Source organism: Leucoraja erinacea, chromosome 9 (genome assembly GCF_028641065.1).
Source record: "Leucoraja erinacea ecotype New England chromosome 9, Leri_hhj_1, whole genome shotgun sequence".
Lineage (NCBI taxonomy): Eukaryota > Metazoa > Chordata > Chondrichthyes > Rajiformes > Rajidae > Leucoraja > Leucoraja erinaceus.
In genome coordinates, this window is record NC_073385.1 from 23655705 (window position 1) to 23676491 (window position 20787).

Below are 20787 nucleotides of genomic sequence, written 5' to 3' on the forward strand. Positions count from 1 at the left end.
TGTTTGTGACTCTCTCATTAGTGAAAACATCACAGCATCTATCCTGTCTAGGTTCCTTAGGGTCTTCAATGTTTGAAAAAGATCACTCTTCAATCTTCAAAACTCCAAGGAGTACAGGCATAGAGTCTAGGTAGCGGGGAAGTTGGGGGAAGGCATTGTAAGTAACATAATTAATTTATCTGACTGTGAATATAATGGGGGCACTTAAATTAACATAAGATTAAGTTCCATTGTCTGTGTAATGTGTAACTAATGTTGTATAGTCTCTGTCACGTTGTATTGTCTGACTATATTGAAAAAAGAGAATGCAAAGGTAGTAAAATTGGAGGGATCCCATACAAAGGTGAGAAAGAGTGAATTTTGCTATCTAAAGTTGGAGAATTCGATGTTCTTAAAGCTACAAGAAGTCCAAACGGAAAATAATGCCTTGTTCTTTGAAATTACATTGGGCCTCATTGTAACAGAGTAGAGTGCCCCAATCAGAGGTCAGGCAACTGGGTGCTGGGGCTCACTCCTGTGGACTGAATGCAGGTTCTCCATAAAGCAATCTCCATATTTTCAGTAGGTTCCTCCAATGTAAAGGTGGTTTCCCCTAAACAACCTAATTGTTAATTTCATCATTTTACAATGGACTAAATTTGTTTGCAGAATATGGAGTCTTATTGATCATGCTCTGATTGCTCGATGCAATATGCAAGAACCAATTCGTTGTGTTGCTGTGAGTTCTGACGGCATTCATCTCGCTCTAGGTATGAAGGACGGTTCTTTCACTGTACTGAGGATCAGGTATGTCTAAGAGGGAACTACATTTTGTGTTTCTGGCACTTAACATTAAAAACTGCATGTGATATGTTGAATAACATTTGCCTTACACATTATTGTATAACAATTAGAATATGGGAAAAAAACAATGTAATGTTTTAAAAGATGAGGTAGACCCTTGGGGTCTACACTGTAGACTGAGAACGGGTGCTGCACAAAGTTATTGCCCAGTATGTCTTTGGTTTCTCCAGGATAGAGGTGGCCTCCTCTAATGCTCTGATTGTTCGATACATTGTGTAGGAACCGATTCATAGTGTTGCTGCGAGTTCCATTTTTAATCTGGCTCAGTTGGTATCGTTCCATCACTATCAGTTTTAATTTCAAGTGAACCTTTAAGATTTAACCACTAAACAGAAATATCTACGCAGTATTTTTTTTGAATGAGATGTTAAATCGAATGTCATAAAGCAGTTCAGATGGATATCAAAAAATATTCTCACCGCCTTTTAAGCAATGTTTAGCCCATTTCTGGCAATGTTTTGATAACAAATTTTATAACTTAGGGCAGTGTTTGCAAAAATTTTGCCATTGCGTTTTGCTGCATACCGATTGCAGCAGAAACAGCAATTCATTGGATGCAGAGTGTTTTAAGTGCTGGAGGACAGGGTGAGGCACAATGCAAACAAGATATCTGACTATGACAAATTATGAAACTAAGCAAAAGACTGACAGTAAACCAACAGTGGATACATTTTAAAGAATTAATACAGTTTACAAGAAATATATTTTCCTAAGTTTAAAAAACACTGCAGGAAAAGTCCCCCAGCCATGGCTATCAAGAGAAGTTAATGAATTATTGAAACAAAGAGAAAGGCTTATAACATTGTTTTGGGAGAAAATAGGAGGTAAACCTGAGCATTCGGAAAATGTCAGATTTCAGAAAGAACGAATCAAAGGAAGAGAAAATAGCATATGAGAGTAGGTATCTAAGAAATGTAAAAAAAGATAGTGGGAGAATCCTTTGCAATGTAAAATGGAATTGATCAGCAAATGTTAACACAAGTATCTTGGAGATTGAAATGATAGGAAATGACAAAAATTAAACTAGCATTTCTCTGTCTTCACAAATATTTAATGTATTCTGGAAATAATGGGGGATTACAGGTCTAGAGTAAATGAGGATTATGAAAATGTTAGTGTTGGTGAGGAGACACAGTATAATATAGCCAAATGTGCCAATTATATAAAACTAGGGACAGTAATTGTTGTGAAGATGTAGTCGGGTTTCAAGAGGGTATAGATAGGCTAACAGAATGGGCAAAGTCATGACAGATCAAATATAATTTTGTTCTTTGATAGAAAAAAAATAAAAAGATAAATTATTTTTTGAGATAATGATAGATTGAGTGGCAGTAGTTGTTCAGAGAGACCTAGATATTTTTTGTACATGAATCATTGAAAGTTACTGTGCAGGTTCAACAGCAATTAGCAAGGCAAGTGCTAATCCAAAGAAGATTTGAATTCAATGTTAGAAACATTACTTACATGTATAAAACGTAATGAGATCGCATCAGGAATAATGAGCACAGGTCTCATCTACTTATTGTAGAAATAAACATTAATGTGCAACAGTGAGAGTGCAGTGCAGGATCACTTGATTATATCTGGGTTTGTGGGATTGTTGTGTGAGGAGAGATACAACAAGTTAGGTTTGTACTCTGTTGAATTTAGAAGAATGAGAGGTGATCTCATGATCTCAAGATGCATTATTCCTGCATCTACCCTGTCTAATCCCCTAAGAATTTTATATGTTTCTGTTTCTATATATCATCCTTCTAAATTCCAGCGAATGCAAGCCCAGTCGACCCATTCTTTCATCATATGTCAGTCCCGCCATCCCGGGAATTAACCTGGTGAATCTACGCTGCACTCCCTCAATAGCAATAATGTCCTTCCTCAAATTAGGAGACCAAAATTGCACACAATACTCCAGGTGTAGTCTCACCAGGGCCTTGTACAACTGCAGTAGGACCTCCTTGCTCCTGAACTCAAATCCTCTCGCAATGAAGGCCAACATGCCATTAGGTTTCTTCACTGCCTGCTGTACCTTCATGCTTACTTTCAGTGACTGATGTACAAGCACACCCAGGTCTCCACCGCCCTTCTCCTAATCTGACACCATTCAGATAATAATCTGCCTTCCTGTTTTTGCCACAAATGGATAACCTCACATTTATCCACATTATACTGCATCTGCCATGCTTCTGCCCACTCATCCAACCTATCCAAGCCGCCCTGCAGGCTCATAGCATCCTCCTCGCAGCTCACACTGCCACCCAGCTTTGTGTCATCCGCAAACTTAGAGATGTAACATTTAATTCCCTCGTCTAAATCGTTAATATATATTGTAAACAACAGGAGTCCCAGCACCGAGCCTTGCAGTGCCCCACTAGTCACTGCCTGCCATTCTGAAAAGGACCCGTTAATTCCTACTCTTTGTTTCCTGTCTGCCAACCAGTTCTATATCCGTCAATACCCTACCCCAAATACCATGTGCCCTAATTTTGCACACTAATCTCTTGTGTGAGACCTTGTCAAAGGCTTTTCGAAAGTCGAGATACACCACATCCACTGGCTTTCCCATATCCATTCTATTTGTTACATCCTCAAATAATTCCAAAAGATTAGTCAAGCATGATTTCCCTTTCATAAATCCATGCTGACTTTGACCGATCCTGTCTCTGCTTTCCAAATGCGCTGCTATAACATATTTAATAATCAACTCCAGCATCTTCCCCACTACCAATGTAAGGCTAACTGGTCTATAATTCCCCATATTCTCTCTTCCCCCTTTCTTAAAAAGTGGAATTACATTGGCTACCCTCCAGTCCACAGGAACTGATTCAGAGTCAAGAGAACATTGGAAAATGATCACCAATGCATTCACGGTTTCTAGGGCTACCTCCTTGAGTACTCTGGGATGCAGACCATCAGGCTCTGGGGATTTATCTGCCTTCAGACCCAGCAGTAAACCTAACACAATTTTCTGACTAATGTGGATTCCCTTCAGTTCCTCCCTCCCACCAGGTCCTCGGTCCCCTAGTATTTTCTGGAGATTGTTTGTGTCTTCCTTAGTGAAGACAGAACCCCCCACCTCTTAATTAACCCCTTTGTCTTCCTCTGTTGAGCTCTAAATTTCTCCCAGTCCTCTTGTTTGCAGCTTCTTCTGGCCAATGCATATGCCTCCTCCTTGGATTTAACATCATCCTTGACTTTCCTCAACAGCCACGGTTGAGCCGCCTTCCCAGGTTTATTTTTTCGCCAGACAGTTAGCCCAATCTATATGTGGATTAAAGTCACCCAAAGTCAAACAAAGATTAAAGTAGATGCTGAGATGTTTGGATGTTAAATATTTTCACTGACTGGGCTATCAAAAACAGTGGTCACAATCTAAAAAATAAAGAATCAGCTATTCAAGACTGAATTGGAGAAATCTTACAATACATTTCTCCACCATGGCGAATCTTTAGAATTCACTAACCATGTGTACTTTCCTGAGTGTATTCAAGACACAGGTTGAAAGGTTTTTAGATGTTAAAGGAATCAAAGGATCCAAGGCATGCAGTAAGTAAAGTGATAGAGTTTGCACTTAGTCTACATAAATTTAAGTATTTATTTCATTTTCAAGATCTGGACATCCCTAATTGCTCTTGAAGGTGATTGTGCAATATCTCAAACTTTGCATTCCTTCCAGTGAAAGTACTTCCACATTAATGTTAGACAGGATGTTCTAGGATTTAGATCCAACACCATTAAAGCAATGGTGATAAATTTGCAGGTCAATATCGTGCATGGCTTGGTTGGGAATATGTCTACTCTGGTGTTTTCAGAGGCAGCAGAAAACATTTTTTCTCTATTTTTCCATAAATGTGCAGGCATACTTCTATCAAATGTCATCTTAGTAAATTCACATCACAGGATCTGAATCCAGTTGTATGAAAGAGGAAAACAACAATGGCTTACTCTCATTTCACCCTTTAGTGAGAAAGAAACATTCTTGCGCATTGGAAATGAATTCAACTCCTTTGCATTACAAATTATATGTATTGTGAAATATAAACCATTATGTAATTGAATAACATGTAACGTTATGTTTGTAAGGTACACACAGCGTAGTGTTTTTTTTTAAAAAAGGTAATGTGTGATTGTGAGTTGTCAAAAGTACATCAGATGGATCACAGTACAGGTAAATGTGAGCCATTCATGGTGGAAATAAGGCATAGAAAACATTCAGTGTTGAAAACCTACAAATACAGGTGCATAACCTTTTATCCGAAAGCCTTGGGACCAGACACTTTTCGTAATTCGGAATTTTTCGGCTTTCGGAATGGAAGATTTTTAGCGTAGATTTTAACGGCTGACTCAGTGGTAGAGTGCTCGGCTCATATCCGCAAGGTCGCGAGTTTGCGCCTCGATCCCGGCAGTTACTCAATTGCAAGTTTGAGTCTTCAATGTAGTTTTTTCTTGCAGAATAGGAGAGAATAGGGAGGGTTAGGCTGGGATCATTCTCTGCGAGATGATCTTAGTGCGGGAGACAAGTGTAGGAGAGGTGTACTGACTGTGTGGGCAGAACTTTGGAAGTGATTGCCCACCATTCTCAAAAGCCGCTGTGTCTCCCTGTCCCTGGGATAGCAGGGGGCGATCAAACAGCACAATACCCCCCCTCCCCCTCCAACTCCGGAGGAATCCGCTCCCCGATGGGCCCCTACGGCGACAAGTGGCAGTTCGCCCACAGCCCGAGCTGCGCCACCCCAAGAAAAAGATGTACCTTGTACACCATCAGCTTCTGCCCCTACGGGGAGTGTGTTCCTCTGGAGTTGGAGCGGGGCTGGGCTGGAGTTGCTGATCTGGGATCTCCGTGCTTGCAGTGGGGCTGGGAGTCGGTGTCCCGATGAGGGGGCTCAGCTCGGGCTGTGGGCGAACTGCCACTTGTCGCTGTAGCGGCCCATCGGGGAACGGCTTCTGGTGGTCCTGACGTCTCCGGCCAGTTTGCAGTTTTCCTCTGGAGTTGGAACGGGGTGGGTTGCTGTGGGTCTCTGGGATCTCCGTGCTTGCAGTGGGCCTGGGGGTCGGTGTCCCGTTGGTCCTGAAGTCTCCGGTGACTGGCACTGACCTGCTGGCATCGCCGACGTGAAGACAGTGCAAAGCCCCCGCGCCGGTGCAATGGGCGGGGAGCTGGAGAGGGGAGGAAGGGGTCACACACATGGCCGGGAAGCAGAGGGGTGTAGGTGGGGTGAAACTGAAGGGAGCGACAATCTGCTGCTGCCTGCCCGCTGAGTTAAAAAGTTCCCACGCAAGACTCACGATACACTGTGTATCGTGAGTCTACCGTGGGAACTTTTTAACTCAGCGGGCAGGCAGCAACAGATTGTCAATTATTAACCCTCCCGCGCAATATACCCTCACCTTCTCTTTTATGAATGGGGATTTAGTTCCCCTTTCTTCGAGGACCGACCGGAGGTTCCGCTGTCACCTCTGCGGGCCGCCCTCGGTGAACGTCTTCAAGGACCTAAAAAATGTCCGCTATTCGGAGCTTTTCGTTATTTGGAATTTCGGATAAAAGGTTGTGCACCTGTAGTGAAGATCCAAATAATTATTTGGGGTATATTTAAGACCTGATTCATAGTAAATTTTCTTCTTTTTACAGGGATATGACCGAAGTCGTTCACATAAAAGATAGGAAAGAAGCAATTCATGAATTAAAGTATTCTGCTGATGGAGCCTATTTGGCAGTGGGATCAAATGATAACTCGATTGATATCTATGGAGTTCTGCAACGATATAAAAAAGTTGGCGAGTGTGTTGGATCTTTGAACTTCATCACGCACATGGATTGGTCAGCTGATAGTAAATACTTACAAACCAATGACGGTTCGGGGAGAAGACTCTTTTACAACATGCCTTGTAAGGGTATTATCTTGATGAGAGCATATATACATCTAATTGCATGTTTGCTTTTTGTTTTATTGATTCTAAGTGAGATTCTGAGCATTCTTTTCTCACATTAAAACATAAAAGTATCAGCAGGGAACAAATGACCATCGAGTATCCACAATGTAATTGGTCAATTAGCTTTTTTTTAGTAACATCCATAGCTTGTATTCCTCATTTTACATTTAAGTTATTTGGATTTCTTCTCAAGCATCACAGTAAATATTTAATATTAAATTCCGGCAGCTAGACAACTCAATTAATTTATTTTGGTGTCTTTCATACTATTTCAGATGGTAAAGAAATCACAAATAAAGAAGAAATGAAAGCCACTCAATGGGCAACTTGGACATGTGTCTTGGGTCCAGAGGTGAATGGAATATGGCCCAAATATTTAGATGTCAATGATATTAATTCAGTGGATGCAAATTTCAACGATCATGTTTTAGTTACTGCAGATGACTATGGATTAGTAAAACTTTATCGATATCCCAGTTTTAAAAAAGGTATGTGTTTTTTAAACACCATCATTATACATGTTATGACCTCTAGTTTTATTTGTAACCTGTCTGTTTACTTGCATCATATAACACTACCTAGGCTAATATTGGCAAATGAAGGTTGCTTGCTAGTTTTTGTATAAATCAAGAGAAGAACTAACAAAACCTTACCAATGTTTACACTATTCCTCCCACAAACATGAACCAGTGTCATTAGAAGGAATGAATCACATAAAGTGTAATGGTTGTGAACCTATTTGTAATCTCAGAATTTAGAAATTAAACCTGAGGCAAAGAATGCCATTGAGAGGTAACATTTGTTTTGAAACTCCATTTGTGACGGGTATCTTCTGCTGTAAAAACCTTTGCTTAAAGACTTGCATTCACAGATTTTCAGTTAGTGCTATTAAGGTTGCTAACTGTGATACTGAGTGTTTCCAGCCGTGTGAAACTTCAACAAAGTAAGTAAGTTCCACTGAGAGAGAAGGAAGATATCCTACAAATAATTGGGGCTCACAATATTTGCAAAGGAAACAGCAAGAGCTCCATTTTCCCTTTTTTCTATGTCCCTCTCTCTTTCTATATTTTTCTCTTTCCTTTTCTCTCCTGACCTCTTGCGCTCACATATCCGCCCTTATTCCCCCTCTCTAGTTCTTGCCAAACTGAAGAGCTTTTGATGGGCTTTTGTCATTTGCAAAATGACAGTAGAATTGCCAACTGTGCACTGATCTCTATTTGACATTTGTTTCATTTCTTTGGATGAGGAATTCAATCTGATTCGATATGTCCTAACATTTTTCTGATTATGTAAATAACTTTAAAATTATGAAGGATAGTATGCGATTGTACAGTTTAGGAAGGAACTGCAGATGCTGGTTTAAACCAAAGATGGACACAAAATGCTGTAGTAACTCATCGGGACAGGAAGTATCTTGGGAGAGAAGGAATGGGTGAGGTTTTGACCTGAAACGTCACCCATTCCTTCTCTCCAGAGATGCTACCTGTCTCGCTGAGTTACTCCAGAATTTTGTGTCTGTCTATGATTATATAGAATTGATATGAGGCTGAATGGTCTGTACTTGGTTGATCTATTTACCTTTTATAAATAATAATAGGACTATGTCAGCAGATTGCCAGTCCTGCAGCATCTTGTCCTTAGCCAAAGACCTCAACTAGTTCGCCACAAATTCTCCAAATAAGTTAATTTTAATTTGGGCATTTTGGGGAAAAAAAGAAGATACAAACCCCTTCCAGCTGAGACAGAGGTGCACATGCACTTCCCCTGAACTTGTATAGTGCATTTGGTGTGGTGAGACTAGGCAACTATTTCATCAAATACTTGTGGCCTGGCTGCCCAGGCTTGCTATTGCTTCCAGTTGCGAACCACTTTATCCCTCCTTCCCATTCTCACACTGACATTTTCGTCCAAGGCCTTCTCCCATTGCCAGAGTGAGGCCACATGCAACCGTATGTACATTTAAATTCTGCAATTTCAAGCAATAGCCCTCTACCCTTGCCACCCAACCACAGTCTACACACGTCTCTCTCAGTATGTACATCCCAGTCACCCTTTTTCAAAAAGGATGGGGAAAGTGTGGCACTTTGTTACTTGCAAAGGTAAATTGTTGCTTTTGAAGTTCACAATTGTTCTGCATAAATAGAAATTTTGCATCCAACCTACCAAGTGATGGCACCCTCTACCTGTGAAAACACTGAAGAAGTCAAACTTTCCTGTTAAATCATGTAGGGGAACTAATGTTTTTTTGTTATCCCTTTAGTATTTCAAGTAAATAAAAATACAAGCTAATTCACATTTGAAAAATATTGATTTTTCTGCTTGAAATCTACAATCGGATCCCACTCTGAAAAACTTTTTTTTTTCCCCACCCTTAACTTTTAAGAATTGTTTTGAAGTTGGTTGGTGGTAATTGGCATGATTAAGTAATGCAATGTTTTTCAATTTTGAAATCTTTATGGCACATTTCTTTTGACAAAAATGTGATTTACTTCTCAGGAGCAAAGTTTAAGAAATACATGGGTCATTCAGCACATGTGACCAATGTGCGGTGGTCTTATGATTACCAATGGGTTATATCTATTGGTGGAGCAGATCATTCCGTTTTCCAGTGGCAATTTATACCTGAAAAAAAATCTAAAGAATTCCTTCAAATTGTCATTCAAGGTAAGAAACCACCAAACTGCCCAATTGTTTGCCTCGCCTTTTTAAAAAGTTTGTGTTCACAAAATGAATTTTGGTTGTCGGGAGGCTGCAGCCAAATTGGTTGCCTTGGCTTGGCTTTTACTTGGTTACAACAGTTGGCTGCCAGCCCAAGAATCCATTCGGCCCACAATGTCTATACTAGCCCTCTGGAAACCAGTAACTTCGGCCCGCAACACCCATACTAGCCCAACAGAAAGCCCCCCCCCCCGGGCGAGCAATATTGGAATTGCTGGAGAGGTGGAATATTGCGTTGGTGACCAGCCCTCCCATGTGATGCTGGGACCAATGGGTCCCACTTAGTCTAGTGCTTATCTAATTGCCCTTGAGAAGTGGTGAACCGCTATTGGCTAGGAGATACATAACTTTGTCCCAATAATGAATAAGGAGCAGTGCTACATTTTTAAGGTGGTGATATTTGGAAGAGGACTCGCATATGGATGGCATATTGTGCTCTTGCTGTCCACATCTACTAGAAAGCAGAGATTATTGGTTTAGGAAGTTGCACCAAACAGAATGTCTAGTTTCTTACATAAAATCCTACATGCCACAACACTTAATTACCCCATTGTTTGGCGAAGCTTTTGGTGACCGTTCCAAATCCTTTCTAGGCTTGGAATCTCCTTGGAAATGCTGGTATGCTTTTCAGTGAGAAAGTTAATATGCATGTATTGTATCTGGTTCTGTGACTAATGGCTCTATGCATTTTTAGTGTACACGGTTCTTTCTGATCTGTCTGTAGCCTCATTGACCATTTTTTCTCCAGTGTTTATCACCATCCAGCTACTTTCATATTTTATTTAAACCATAATAATAGGATACTTGAAGAATAATAGGTGGCACATTGGGGCAGCGGTAGAGCAGCTTCCTTATAGCACCAGAGACCCAGGTTCAGCCCTGACTATGGGTGCTGTCTGTACGGAGTTTGTGTGCTCTCCCTGTGACCACATGGGCTTTCTCCGGGTGTTCAGGTTTCCTCCCGCATTCCAAAGACGTGCAAATTTATAGGGTAATTGGTTTCTGTAAATTGTCCGTAAGAGTGATCGCTCGACTCGGTGATACGAGCGTTCTAGAGGATGTTGTTATTCAGATTGGAGTCTGTGGCCAGTGATGTGCTGCAGGGATCAGTGCTGGGTCCCCCTATAATGGATTGTTATAGTGCCTCACCATACAATGGAGAAAGTGATTTGTCGTATTTAAATTTAATGACCCGATGGTCTCACCAGTTGTATTCTTTCTCTGTTTAAACACAACAGTAACAGTACTGCTAAATACGATTATTTAAAGTTTGTCCATATGGGTTTGGTTTGGAATCTCATAGATTGTACAGGAATGGCATTCCTTCCCTGTAGAACATTAGTGACATTTTTTGGCAATCATATAATTTTCATGGTCATCATTATGAAGATTTTTTTTTTTGGTCCATGAATGCCAGATTATTAATGGAACATCTGCTATGCTTTGCATATCATTAAAGTAATTTCATCCTCAATTACTAATGCATCTGTCTCTTTCAAATAATCTTTTAACCTGTGATAATTTGCAGTCCTAACCAGTCAGCAGTCATCTCTTCTAATCACCACCATCTCATTCATGCCTTTAAATTGTGTTTCCACCTATAATTCATTCACGTTTTTCTTATATATTTGAATGTGTCATGTTTTATAGGCTCTAATGCTGTTTTCAGATTTTTAGTTCTCTATCTTAGTTGAATTACATAAACTTTAACACCTTTTGATTATCTGAGGACAGCACAGTGGAATATGAATTCATCCATTTACGCGTTTTTGTTCGAAGTCGGTGGGGACGCTGCTAGTCGGCTGCCCTGCCAGCAACGTGTTCGTCATTTCTACTTTTTTCTTGTGGTGAGGTGGGTAAGGGGGGAACCGCACCACAAGACGCACCAAGTGACATTAAAACACACATTTGGACACACTAAAAAAAACAAAAAAAAAGTAGAAAACATGACATTCAAATACATAAGAAAAAAGTGAATGAAGAGCTCCGATCGCAGGCCCGCGGCTGATAACATCCTGAGGCCACGGTCTGCGGAGGTTCTAGCCGCGGCCATGGCGTGGACTTAACATCCAGATAGGGATCCCTCACCGGGGATCCCTGGAGCAGAGCTCCGACTGTGGCCTACAACATCCTGAAGCCGCGGTCTCCGGTAGGGAAGCGCCGACTTACCGTCCCGACGAGAGAACCTGTACAGGGAAGGGAAGAGAGTGCCTTTTTACTTCAACCCAAACCCAAACAACCATTTGCAGGCAGTGTTTTTTTACCTCTAACCATATTTTCATTTTCAAACCAAATTAAGGGTACTCACAGTGCTGTAGACATTTGTCAGTCATTCATAGCTCTGATTGAGGCACACCACTTGCAGAGACTGATTGAAGCAGAGACTGATTGAAGCACACCACTTCCTGGTTTTATAGTCCCTCCTCCTCCCTCCAGCGGGGGCAGTAGAGAGAATGGGTAATGTTGTAAAAACATTAATATCTCTGTCAATTTTCATCGACGGGAAAAATCCTCGGCACACATGCGGCGGAGGGGGGCTCTGAGTGAGGTGGCCAAAAATGACGGCCGTAGGTGGCGGCGTTCTCTCGGAACACAGAAAGCCAAAACCGGTCAAGAACAGAGTTTTAGTAATATAATAATATATATTAATATATAGATGTGATGAATCAAACTGATTGATTGATTGATTGATTGATTGATTCATTCATTGATTGACCTGATGAAGAATCTCTTAACTATTACTCTTGTCTTTTTACCCTTTTATAATTGTGAAAACCATTTCCCCAGAGCCTTCATCGAATTATTAGTTTAAACTCCTAATGCCTGCTGTTTATCCTATCTGCCAGGTCCCCTTCCCAAATGGGTTCAGGCAGAGCCCATCCCAATGAACTAATTTCTCCCAGTCTCAGTGAACCAATAAATGGAAACCCTCTATCCCAACCACTCTTACGCATTTACCTCCCTTATTTTCCACATAATTTTGCATATGACAACGGCAATAATGCTAAGATTATAACCTAATATTAAATTTGACCTCTAACATCCATACATGTTGGATGTAATATTGCACAATACATACAATATTACATATGTGCTGTGCAATAACTGGTCACTTAAATTTCATTACTATTATAATGCGCATGATACTTTCAATGCCTTGTAACTGTGTCTTTTGACTGGTGGCAGATCAATTTCCCTCCGATAAATAGTTGTATCGTACTCTCCAAAACAAGAACTCTTCTTTACTCTTGCTTTATATGATGCATTTTAAAGAAGAGGGATTGAGAGACTCAGCAAGAAATATCATAGGCTAGGGTTTTTAACTAAATGCATGATGCCAGTGGTGCTTCCCACTGAATGTGATTATCTCTCTTACAGAAAGTTTTGCAGACTCGAATAGTGACCTCTCTGATTCTGATCAGTCTGATGTACCAGAACTTGATTCCGAGATTGAGCAAGAAATACAAATCAGTTATCATCGGCAGGTATCTATAAGTTGTGTTGATGCAGCAATGTACACCAGATCTACAAATTGGCAGATGCATATGTGGAATAAAGAGAGAATACCTTTAACCTTGAACTACTTTTTGTACTGTTCATCTTGCCATTTCACATTGTAATCTCAGAAGGATCTGATAATCTCAATAGAACTTTGCTTGATATACTGTATCGTCTATGTGGAAGCAGTACAAATAATTACCAATTGGAATAGATTACTTTCTGATTTTGGTCAATGTGATGAAAGCATTCATTTTTGACATTGTTTTGTTAGATTTGGCAAAAAGTGTGCTCTGTTCAAACTTACCATGTACTCCCAAATTCTACGCAGACGAGGAGATGGTTTCTGGCATAGAATTATAGAAATCTTTTTTTAAATGATGAGACCATTGTGTTCTTTGCACTTAAGCCAGATTTTTAACTGGAACTATTGTTTTTGCTTCCACATCTTTTGCTTTTGATGTTCACCCTTTCTCTTCTCTTTCGACTACTTTTCAATTTTATCTTATTATGGACTTTTCAGCCGGCAACAACCCCAATCAAATCCCAAGCATTTCTTTCTGGCTCTTCTGGCACTGTTCAGTGAAGTACTAAACGTTGCAAATTCTGAAAGGAGTCATTGTCCTTGGACACTAATGAACAGTATGTGCCTGCCACAATTCTAAGGGGACATTTGGGATTTGCAACCATAACTTTTGTCTTCATAATTTTCTGATCATGAGTCGCAGTGTAACTCTAATTATCATTGCTGGTTTCCATGGCTACCTTTACCAGATGCTATGAGCCATAGATTTATAATCAATCCTCCACTCTATAAAAGTTGCTGCCTCAAGGATCATTTCTATCTAACCATATAACCATATAACAATTACAGCACGGAAACAGGCCATCTCGGCCCTACAAGTCCGTGACGAACAATTTTATTTTGTCCCCTTAGTCCCACCTGCCTGCACTCATACCATAACCCTCCATTCCCTTCTCATCCATATGCCTATCCAATTTATTTTTAAATGATACCAATGAACCTGCCTCCACCACTTCCACTGGAAGCTCACTCCACACCGCTACCACTCTCTGAGTAAATACAATACAATACAATACAATACAATACAATTTTATTGTCATTTGAGCCCCAGTGAGGCTCAAACGAAATTCTGTTTCCACAGCCATACAAACAAAGACAATTTCCTAGACATACACACAATTTAATTCACACAAACATCCATCCATGATGGAAGGCAAAGTCTTTTCTCTCCCCTGTTCTCCATGTCTCTCCCGATATCCAAGCCCCAGGTGGGCGATGATAAGTCCCACGGCCATTTTAGGCCGTGCTGGGCGATTTACGGCCCCGCTCCCGGTCTAAATGTCACAAAGTTGGAGCCCCTGGCAGGCGCTGGAATGTCCCACGGCAATGAAGCCGCGCCGGGCGATGTACGTCCCCGCTCCAGGTTGTTCCAACCCCGCGACACGGGCTGGAGAAGTCGCGTTGCGGGAGCTCCGGGAAGCGGTCTCTCTCTCTCCCCCCGGACCCGCGAGCTCCCGATGTCCCAGTCCACCGGACCTGCGGCTGCGTTGCTGGAGCCTCCGAGCCCCAGGAGTCGAGTCGCAGCAGCGAGTCACCACCGCTCCCCACGCTCCGAGGCCGGCCAGCCCCACGATGGTGAGTAGTCCGCAGCTCCGCAGTCTCCCGAGCCCCCGGGTCGTTCAGGTTGGAGGCCGCTCCACGGTGCTAGGCCCCAACGACAACGGAGACCCGACAGGGAAAAGGTCGGGTCTCCCGGACAGGGAAGAGATTTTAAACGGTTTCCCCCTCCCCCCCCTGCCCCCCACATATACACATTTAAAACTAGTATTAAAAAAAACCACCAACACTACATTTAACTAGACAAAAAATAAAAAAAAGACAGAGACAGAGTAAAGAAGTTCCCCCTCATATTACCCCTAAACTTCTGTCCCTTAATTCTGAAGTCATGTCCTCTTGTTTGAATCCTCCCTATTCTCAAAGGGAAAAGCTTGTCCACATCAACTCTGTCTATCCCTCTCATCATTTTAAAGACCTCTATCAAGTCCCCCCTCAACCTTCTGCGCTCCAGAGAATAAAGACCTAACTTATTCAACCTATCTCTGTAACTTAGTTGGTGAAACCCAGGCAACATTCTAGTAAATCTCCTCTGTACTCTCTCTATTTTGTTGACATCCTTCCTATAATTGGGCGACCAAAATTGTACACCATACTCCAGATTTGGTCTCACCAATGCCTTGTACAATTTTAACATTACATCCCAGCTTCTTTACTCAATGCTCTGATTTATAAAGGCTAGCATACCAAAAGCTTTCTTTACCACCTTATCTATATGAGATTCCACCTTCAAGGAACTATGCACGGTTATACCCAGATCCCTCTGTTCAACTGTATTCTTCAATTCCCTACCATTTACCATGTACGTCCTATTTTGATTTGTCCTGCCAAGGTGTAGCACCTCACATTTATCAGCATTAAACTCCATCTGCCATCTTTCAGCCCATTTTTCCAAATGGCCTAAATCACTCTATAGACTTTGGAAATCCTCTTCATTATCCACAACACCCCCTATCTTGGTATAATCTGCATACTTACTAATCCAATTTACCACACCTTCATCCAGATCATTGATGTACATGACAAACAACAAAGGACCCAACACAGATCCCTGAGGCACCCCACTAGTCACCTGCCTCCAACCCGATAAACAGCCATCCACCATTACCCTCTGGCTTCTCCCATTCAGCCACTGTTGAATCCATCTTGCTATTCCTGCATTTATACCCAACAGTTGAACCTTCTTAACCAACCTTCCATGAGGAACCTTGTCAAAGGCCTTACTGAAGTCCATATAGACAACATCCACTGCCTTACCCTCGTCAATTTCCCTAGTAACCTCTTCAAAAAAGTCAAGAAGATTAGTCAAACATGACCTTCCAGGCACAAATCCATGTTGACTGTTCCTAATCAGACCTTGTTTATCTAGATGCTTATATATATATTAACTCTAAGTATCTGCACTGATAGAAATTAAATATCTATGCAACTTCAGTAAAACCATAAGTTAGGTCATTTCTTTGCTAAATTCAAAACTATATGTGTGAGGTAAACATAGAAAATAGGTGCAGGAGGAAGCCATTCGGCCCTTCGAGCCAGCACCGCCATTCATTGTGATCATGGCTGATCGTCCCCTATCAATAACCCGTGCCTGCCTTCTCCTCATATCCCTTGATTCCACTAGCCCCTAGAACTCTATCTAACTCTCTCTAAAATCCATCCAGTGATTTGGCCTGCAGTGCCCTCTGTGGCAGGGAATTCCACTAATTCACAATTCTCTGGGTGAAAAAGTTTTTCCTTTCACAAATCCATGTTGACTTGGACTAATCCTTTTACTGCTATCCAAATGCCCCATTATTACCCCTTGAATAATTGACTCCAGCATTTTTCCCACACCGAAGTCAGGCTAACTGGTCTCTAATTCCCTGTTTTCTCTCTTGTTCCTTTCTTGAAAAGTGGGATAACATTAGCTATCCTCCAATCCACAGGAACTGATCCTGAATCTATTGAACAATAGAAAATTATCACCAATGCGTCCACTATTTCTAGAGCCACCTCCCTGAGGACCCTGCGATGCAGACCATCCGGCCCAGGGGATTTATCATCCTTCAGTCCCATTAGCCTACCCAATACTATTTCTCGCCTAATGAAAATTTCTTTCAGTTCCTCTACCCCCTTAGATCCTCTGTCCGCCAGTACATCTAGGAGATGTCTTCCTAAGTGAAGACAGATCCAAAGTACCTGTTCAACTCTTACTTGTAACCATTTCCTTGTTCCCCATAATAATTTCACCCGTGTCTGCCTTCAAGGGACCCACATTTGACTTTGCTACTCTTTTACCCTTAACATATCTAAAAAAGCTTTTACTGTCCTTCTTTATATTCCTGGCCAGCTTCCCCTCGTACTTTATCTTTTAAACCCGTATTGCCCGTTTTGTTTCCTTCTGTTGTCCTATGAAAGTTTCCCAATCTTCTGGCTTCCGGCTACTCTTTGCTATGTTATACATCTTTTCTTTTAGTTTTATTCTAACCCGAACCCCTTGTCAGCCTCGTACTCCCCTTTGAATCTTTCTTCCTTTTTAGAATGAAATAATCCTGTGTCTTCCGGATTATGTCCAGAAATTCCTGCCATTGGTGTTCCACCGTCCGTCATTCCTGCTAAGATCCCTTTCCAGTCTACCTTGGCCAGCTCCTCTCACATGCTTTCATAGTCCCCTTTGGTCAACTGCATCACTGACACTTCCGTTTAACCTTCTCCTTCTCAAATTGCAGATTAAAACTAATCATATTATGCTCACTACCTCCAAGCGGTTCCTTTACCTCATTCTCTTATCAAATCTTGTTCATTAGACAACACTAAATCCAGAATTGCCTTGTCTCTGGTCGGCTCCATTACAAGCTGCTCCAAGAATCCATCTTGGAGGCATTCTACAAACTCTCTTTCTTGGGGTCCTGAACCAACCTGATTTTCCCAGTCTACCTGCATATTGAAATCCCTCATCACCACAGTGGCATTACCTTTGTTACATGTCAGTTTTAACTCCTGCTGCTACTTACACCCTATATCCGGGCTACTATTTGGGGGTCTGTAGATAACACCAATTAGTGTCTTCTTGCCTTTACAATTCCTCAACTCAATCCACAGTGACTCTACCTCATCAGTCCCTATGTCTTCCTTCGCAAGGGACTGAATTCCATCCCTCACCAGCAGAGCTAACCCCCCTCCCCCCTCCTCTGCCCACCTGCCTGTCCTTTCTATAGGATGTATAACCCTGAATATTAAGTTCCCAGGCCCAATCCTCCTGCGGCCACGTCTCAGTAATCCCCACAATGTCACATATATCAACCTCTAACTGAGCCTCAAGCTCATCTACTTTATTTCTTCTACTTCGCACATTCATATACAATACTTTTAATTCCTTACGCATCTCACCTTACCCATCGATCCCTATTACACTTGGCCATATTCTCCTATCCCTTTGTGAGCTTTCTTTCCCGTTAATTCTGGGGTCATTAACTATCCCTTTACTCTCTTTCCCTTTAACTCTGTCCTTGTCTATCCCATTTGACACCCTCCCCCCCCCCCCCCCCACCCCACTCTTATTTAGTTTAAAACCACCCGTGTAGCAGTGGCAAACCTGACTGCCAGAATGCTGATCCCCCATCTATTAAGCTGCAATCCGTCCCTTTTGTACAGTTCCCCCTTACTCCAAAACAGATCCCAGTGGTCTAAGAATCTAAATCCCTGCCCCCTGCACCAGTTCCTCAGCCACACATTCAGGTCCTGTATTTTCCTGTTCCTGCTCTCGCCAGCACGAGGAACTGGAAGCAAACCGGAGATAACCACTCCGGAGGTCCTGCTTTTCAGCATTTACATCAACAAAGAAGAGGAAAAATCTTGGATGTCAGTATTTTCTCCAATTCCTCCAGGCAAAGACCAGCACTCTAAATAACTTTTTAATTGTATCACTTTAACCTGCGGGTGTTGTTTTGTTTCTTTTTGATGCTCCTAACCCTGTCTTCCTGCAACAGATTTATAAGGAAGACCTACCTCAACTTAAGGAGAAATGTAAAGAAAAGCGTCGAGCAGCGACTGCAAAGAAACGAGAAAAAGCTCCCGACAGCAGCTTGCGCTTGCATTTTGTTCATGGGTAGGACGTCCTTTTGGAAGCTTTTTTAGTTTAAAAATCATTTTGTTTATAGAATGCATGTGGCACAGTTTTTCACTTAATAAGCCAAACAAATTGATGGTAGTTGTAGTAGGTTTCTGTGTGCTGCTGGAGTGCTTAGATGCCTACAGTCCCCTCTCATGTGAATGGTTGTTGTTGGACTGGAGAAACCTGTCTGGGATTATAATTGCTATATAACCTTTTTTAACCTCTTCAGTTACAGGGGCTATGATTGCAGGAATAATCTATTTTACACTCAAAATGGAGAAATTGTTTACCATGTTGCAGCAGTAGGAATAGTGTATAATCGTCAGCAGAATATGCAGCGATTCTACCTTGGCCATGACGATGACATTGTCTGTCTAGCTATTCATCCTTTAAGGGATTATATATCAACAGGCCAGGTACGGTATGCTTATTTGATTATCTGCATGGTGACATTATTTGATTATCTGAGGACAGCACGGTGGAATATGAATTCCTCCACCTATATCATCAACAATTAAAATGAGTTGGTTGTTAATTGAAACTACACAGTTTATCATTGTATTCATTATTTGGATCTATTGGATTGTTACATTTGCAGGACTTCATGGTTTTGTGCTGCAGAAATTGGAACAGAGTTTCCCAAGTGTGCATATCTGATTGCTAACTGGGCAACTCTGGTCAAAAATATACATGTACATCAGTTTCATTGAAACATTAAAACAAATTCTTAAGGAAGATCTGTTGCTATCTGTCCTGCTGAATAATTCCAAAATGTTCGCTTTGTATTCCCATTTTACATGATATGCAGTATTTTGATTTGTGCCCCCATGAAATATGTTCCTAGATTAATGAGGCTACCTGTCTATATTTCAGTTTATGCAAACCTTACCTTACATCTCTTGCAAATCAAATACTGAATCGATCTTCTTTAAAGGGCCTGTCCCACTTAGGTGATTTTTTTCGGCGACTGCCAGTGACTGTCCTATTCGTAGCAGGTCGCTGAAAAAGCGGCGACTGGACTCCCCCCATGACAATGTGTACAACAAGCTAGTCATCGGCAAGCTAAGGCTAGCTACCGACAAACGGCGACCCATTAGGACATCCACCCGCGACAAGCTACAACAAGCAACGACACTGTCGGCAACAACTGAATAGGCAACTGAACCAATGTGCCTCCTATGTTCTCAGTTTAGTTAACTAAACAATGTTGTTTTCCAGAGTAAAAGTCAAATTTTATATTCTTTGCTTTTCTGAAAATAATGATGGTAAATTGTTTGCATAGGTGAGCCGTGATTCTGCAATTCATATCTGGGATGTGGAGGTATTGAAGCCACTGTCAATATTGAAAGGACATCATCAGTTTGGGGTTTGTGCTGTTGATTTTTCAGGTAAGGTTAACGGCATTGCTGTATCAATGAAAATTAATCCACTCCATTGAAAACAACCTTTAAGTGTGATCTGATTAATTTATTCTATTCGTTTGCCAAATGTAATCATCTTTTGTACTCCCATGGCCAGGAAATGCAAGCATGGTAGAATCTGGAGGCAACAAAGTCACTGTAAAAATATCAGTAATATGCAAGTGGAAACAAAGTTGAAAAGGGCAGTTATATCAATTATTTATTAATTTGTTGGAATTATTGTTCATCCCTAATTTCCCTTAAGGAGGTGGTGGGGATCCAATAGTTTGAATTTCTGTGCCTTCCTGGTATAGGTGAGGGAGCTGTTAGTATTGTTAGTGAGGGAGATGCTGTTGATGAGAGGGAGATGCAGGGTTTGGACCCAGTGATTTAGTTTAGTTTAATGATACAGGCCCTTCAACCTGCCAAGTCCATGCCGACCAGTGATCCCCATACACTAGCACTATCCTACACACTAGGAACAATTTACAATCATTACCAGCCAATTAACCTACAAACCTGTATGTCTTTGGAATGTGGGAGAAAACCGGAGCACCCGGGGAAAACCTACGCGATCAAGTGGAGAATGTGCAAACTCTGTACAGACAGCACCCATTGTCAGGAGCGATCCCAGGTCTCTGGCACTGAAAGAAAGCAACTCGACC

The 20787-nt window shown here is 41.5% G+C and overlaps 1 protein-coding gene across 1 annotated transcript in view; it reads left to right on the plus strand.

The window, feature by feature from the left end:
- Positions 1–20787, plus strand: part of LOC129700127 (echinoderm microtubule-associated protein-like 5) — a 134892-nt gene that overhangs the window by 50872 nt on the left and 63233 nt on the right. Inside the window, 8 exon segments of the mRNA XM_055640339.1 lie at positions 649–786; positions 6470–6726; positions 7047–7259; positions 9268–9435; positions 12868–12974; positions 18598–18716; positions 18952–19138; positions 20005–20110. Of these exon segments, the coding sequence (XP_055496314.1) occupies positions 649–786; positions 6470–6726; positions 7047–7259; positions 9268–9435; positions 12868–12974; positions 18598–18716; positions 18952–19138; positions 20005–20110 (1295 nt within the window).